We start from the raw sequence: 4,899 nt of genomic DNA on the forward strand, positions 1-4,899 counted from the left end.
GGGGAGCAGTGGGAAATGCAGTAGGATGGGATGGAATAGAAGAAATACCTGATTATCGTAAACTGTATATCCGCGGTTTGGAGTGAAGGGCAGAATCTTGGCATTTGGCTCACTGTAGCATGCAGCCCTAGTTTTCTTGGTGACTAAGTTTCCATCACCCAACTTGTTCCTAGATGCTCATAAGAGTCACTGCTACTTCTTGTTGCCTAACCTGCTCTTTCCCTGGCATATTAAAAACATTTATAACCCTGATATACTGGATTAAAAGACTGCAATTTTCTGCTGTAGGTAGTGGTTTAAACCATTAGGGAAAACAGTTATACCAATAAATCAAGCAGTTTCTAAAATGGGGAAAGAATTGGTTTTTGTCCCCAACTGCATCTATGACCTGAGGTGGCAGCCTGGTAAATGCCACTGTTCTTGATCCTTTATTTTGAGAATTAAAACATAACACACTTTTCATTTGTCAAGAGTTCATCAGTGAAACGTATCTGTAATAAACTCCTGACTAGGTTTGGAATGGAAATGTCAATACAGACATCGTTTTCTATATTTATGAATATTAGTTATAACTAGAGTATACATTCATATCATACATTAACACTTGAGTTATTGGCAACTACTTATTTTTCTACCACAGTTTTTTGGGAACACAGCTCAGAGCAAGAAAATAAGCCTAGCAGGCCTCCCTTTGACCATTCAAAAGCAGAAAGTGCAAAGTACTAGTAGCAGAGAGAAGCAACAGCTGGAGGCCAACAGTGACAAATGAGAGTAAAAAGCAGAGTCAAGAATTTAGCCAAAATAGAAGTACAGAAACAGTTAGTGTACAGACAACAGCCTTTCACGCCTTAGTGGCCCCTGGCCGTTTTCCTGTGTTATAGAATATGGTACAAGAATGAATGTTCATGTTAATCAGATACTAGAGTAGACCCTTAGAGGTTTGTTGAATGGGTCATTAATAAAAGGCTATATTATACTTGGTTAACTCTATTTATAGAATAAAGGGAAAGGAGTGACAGATCTCCCTTTATTCTAGGAAGATTTTCTTCAGAAATTTCTTCTTCTTCCCCTCCCCCTCCTCCCTTCCTCCCTTTCCCCCATCCTCTTCCTCCGCCTCCTTCACATTTTGGGAACTTAAAGGGGTAGCTTTACTTACCAGGAAAATTAACTTTGGAGAATGACCTTATTTTCTGTTAATTCTAAATTAATTAGAAATTACTGTTATTGTATTCTGCATTTACATTTTTATTTTATTTTATTTTATTTATTTATTTTTTTGCGGTACGCGGGCCTCTCACCGTTGTGGCCTCTTCTGTTGCGGAGCACAGGCTCCGGACGCGCAGGCTCAGCGGCCATGGCTCATGGGCCCAGCCGCTCCGCCGCATGTGGGATCTTCCCGGACCGGGGCACGAACCCGTGTCCCCTGTGTCAGCAGGCGGACTCTCAACCACTGCGCCAACAGGGAAGTCCCCTACATTTTAATTTATTAACACTAAGATACTATTACAGAGGTGCTCTCATAAATTATTTTTTGTTTTCTTTGAATTTCAGAAGTCTCTACTATTTGGGGGAATGTGTCAGAATTCGTGGAACGGCAGCTATCCCTACACAAGGTAGGATTTATACTTTAATTTTAATGTAGGAGGTCAAAGAATCTTTCCTCCTTTGTCTCATGTAGTTTTGCTGGGAGCAGGATAGCAGACTTTAGAGCCACTCAGTTTAACATGCAGTTTTGGGATTTTATGATGCTCACACTTAGGACTTGTGGGTAGTAGATTTAACAAACATGGATTTCACCCTTAGGTAATGAATTTGAAAGTTCTGCTCCCCTGGTGATAGGAAGTGTATCGCTGGCCAGCCCAGGTGCATGTAGATGAAGTAGGTGAATTCTGTTCATCTGTGATCTGATAGTTCCTGGCGTGGCTATAGAAGGATATGATGCTTTTTGTTTTGCCTCTTTGCAGGGGATGGATTTAAATTGAAATATAAGAAGGCAGTCAGGAACTGAACTCAACTTGCCAAAAGTGAGAAACTTTGCCCAGGGCTGGGCTATTTCCTCCCATCAAGTCTTAAGTTTGGATGCCAAAGAACTGATCGGAGATTTGGGGAGTTTGGAGGGAGCTGGGGTGTTGTGAAAGTTTTATACCCTGCTCAGAGGTCCCAATATGACAGCTCTTGAGCTGAATTCATCCTTGAAACCTATTTTATTTGGTCTGATAATTTGAATTAGTCATGAGCACTTAAAATTGGAAGAGTTTATACAAAGTTTTATATTTATTTTCTCAAAAAATCAGCAGATTAACAATACCAATTTTCCTTCCCTACATGTGACACTTGGCTGGAGCTGACAAGGGGCTTTCCCCTTTATATGGGACATGCACTCCTTAGCCATCACATTCTCTCGCTTGATACCTTCACTCCGTTGCATTCTTTCTTTCCTCCTGTAAGCATTTGAGTTTGTAACCCTTGATGTATGATATTTCCAGGGAGACAGAGACCCAGTGTGAGAGCCAGGAGTGTTTGCTTCTACCCTCAGCCAAGATCACCACACTGCAGCATGTGTCTTGGATGTTTTGTGTTGTCTGATTTTAAGTGAGGGACATAAAACCTGAAAGAATGAGAAAGCAGAGATTCTCATGACCCCTTAAATCCCCCTCTGATGGCAAGGGATTAAAATTTAAAATGTCACACAATTTAGGACAAGAGTAATCTTAGATATAGATTAAAAGCAGCTATGGCATCCATACAAGTTTTCTTAGTCCTCATAGCCTTTGAATGATATGGAGATGAAGGATCAGAAAAGCATCATGGATTGATATATTTTATACTTATTTGAAAACTTAGAGTCATAAAATACTAAAGCTGTAAGGAATCATAAAGATCATTGAATTTTAAGGCCCACACCTTAAAATTTTCTTCATGTTTTTTGGGATAACAGTGCTAAGGGTTATTTTTCTTTACATTTACAGTGAATTCTCTTTGTTGTTTTTTTCCCCCTTCTTTGTCTGCTCAGGGAGTTCAGATTCCAGGACTTGGAACTTTCACTTTCACGCGGCAAAAACTGGAGGTGGGAAACAACAAGTTTATTCTAATTCAGAGGCCCATATTTATCATGGCGGAGAAGTTTGTACAGACCCATGGACTCAAACAAAACAAAGTATATACACCTGGTAAATATATTTCATTTTTAAGACCTTCCCAGAAGGTGACCAGCCTGGGGATAAAAATGAAAGGGCAAAGCTTGCCCAGTTGCTGCTTTATTGGTTTCTGATTTGAGGAGCTCTCTTTTCACGTGGTACATTTGGCAGAGCGAGTGGCCAAGGTAGGAAATTATATACAGTCTTCCTGCGGGCCATTTTAAACCTCAGTAGCTTAAAACCTGATGTGACATCAAGGCAGATTTATATAAAAGCGACATCACCAAGTCATACAGATTTTTATTCATATTTCAGATCCTAAGAAATTAAAAGTGGTTATAAAGAAGAGAAAGTTAGTTAGGGTCACAGGTTAGAAGAATCGCAGTTAATATCAGCTAGGAAAAGACTACTGTGTTTCTATTGTATATAATCTAAATTATTGAAATTTAAAAGTTATTAGAAGCTTAATAATTCCGTAAAGACTTAATACCGTATATACCTCTCACACCCTAAAATCTTCCTTATTTCTTCCCTTCCTTGTTCCCTCCCTCCCTCCTTCCCTTCCCTCCTTCCTTCCTTCCTTCCACAAATATTTACTGAGGGCCAACTATGTGTCAGGCCTTGTTCCAGGTGCTAGAGACATAGTGGGAGACATGATGCCTGCCACAGGACGCTTGAATTCCAGCTTTAATGTGTGGCTTTGTGACACCTGCCCTGGTTACCTAGAGGCCTTTGGGGGCTTCCTTCCTAATTTCTGGTTGTGTTCCTTTTGATCTTCCTTATCATGCCCTCGTGCATCAGACTCATATATGGATAAAGAGAGATCGTCTACCCGCAATGCCAACAGGTGAAAAGGCTGAAACTTGCCTTTATGTTAACAACCCTGAAGGTTAACTTTCAGAGTAACTTTCCACCAAAAAATGATATATTGGAAAAACAAACAAACACCAATAAACTATACTTAGAATTCATTATGCATATATTCTGTATGGTGAGTTTGACGGATTTTCCAGCCTATTTTTTAACCTAGAGTTTTATGACAGACGAAATGTAATATCCTAATTCATCAAAAACCTACCAAATGAAGTGAAAATAAAGCCATTTTTTTTTGCAAAAACATTTGTGCCTTAGAACAGGGCTTATTTTGCATCTTGGATTTTGTAGTGTGGTCCAAAAAAGTACCTTAGATTTATAATTAATTTTTTCAGGAGGTGGAGGAAATTTCAGAATTAAAATGTATGATTGAACTCATTCATAAGAACAAAGACAGTTTAGATTTTTTTTTTTGGCCATGCTGCACGGCTTGTGGGATCTTAGTTCCCCGACCAGGGATAGAACCCGGGCCCTTGGCAGTGAAAGCACGTAGTCCTAACCATTGGACCGCCAGGGAATTCCTGACAGTTTAGCTTTGGGGTGACGATTCTTCATCATTAATTAGGTAACTAATCAAACATTGTACAGTGATTCTTAAAGATTATTAAGACATGGTCCTTGCTTTGAAGAGCTCAGAATGTAGCAATGGTAGATAAATATATAAGAAAATGATGCAACATGATTAAGTCCTGTAAAAGCAACATTGATCAGAACTGGATCATTGAGCAGAACTGGATCAATGCCACGGGAGCCCAGAGGGGAGGATGCCTAACTCTGCTTGGGGAGATTCAGGAGGATGACATGCCAGGAGGTCTTAAAGGATGATAAGATGTTGCTGGCAGTGGAAGGCATTTCAGGAACAGTATGAACAATTCAAGCATGAGGGAAA

At 39.7% G+C, this 4,899-nt stretch overlaps 1 protein-coding gene across 1 annotated transcript in view; it reads left to right on the forward strand.

Annotated features, from left to right (window-relative positions):
* Positions 1-4,899, forward strand: part of CCDC81 (coiled-coil domain containing 81) — a 49,747-nt gene that overhangs the window by 9,030 nt on the left and 35,818 nt on the right. The window contains exons 4-5 of the mRNA XM_007448845.1: positions 1,552-1,613; positions 3,014-3,170. Coding sequence (XP_007448907.1) covers positions 1,552-1,613; positions 3,014-3,170 — 219 coding nt within the window. The remainder of the gene's footprint in view (positions 1-1,551; positions 1,614-3,013; positions 3,171-4,899) is intronic.

Source organism: Lipotes vexillifer, unplaced genomic scaffold, assembly GCF_000442215.2.
Source record: "Lipotes vexillifer unplaced genomic scaffold, Lipotes_vexillifer_v1.1 scaffold771, whole genome shotgun sequence".
In the NCBI taxonomy this organism is placed as follows: domain Eukaryota; kingdom Metazoa; phylum Chordata; class Mammalia; order Artiodactyla; family Lipotidae; genus Lipotes; species Lipotes vexillifer.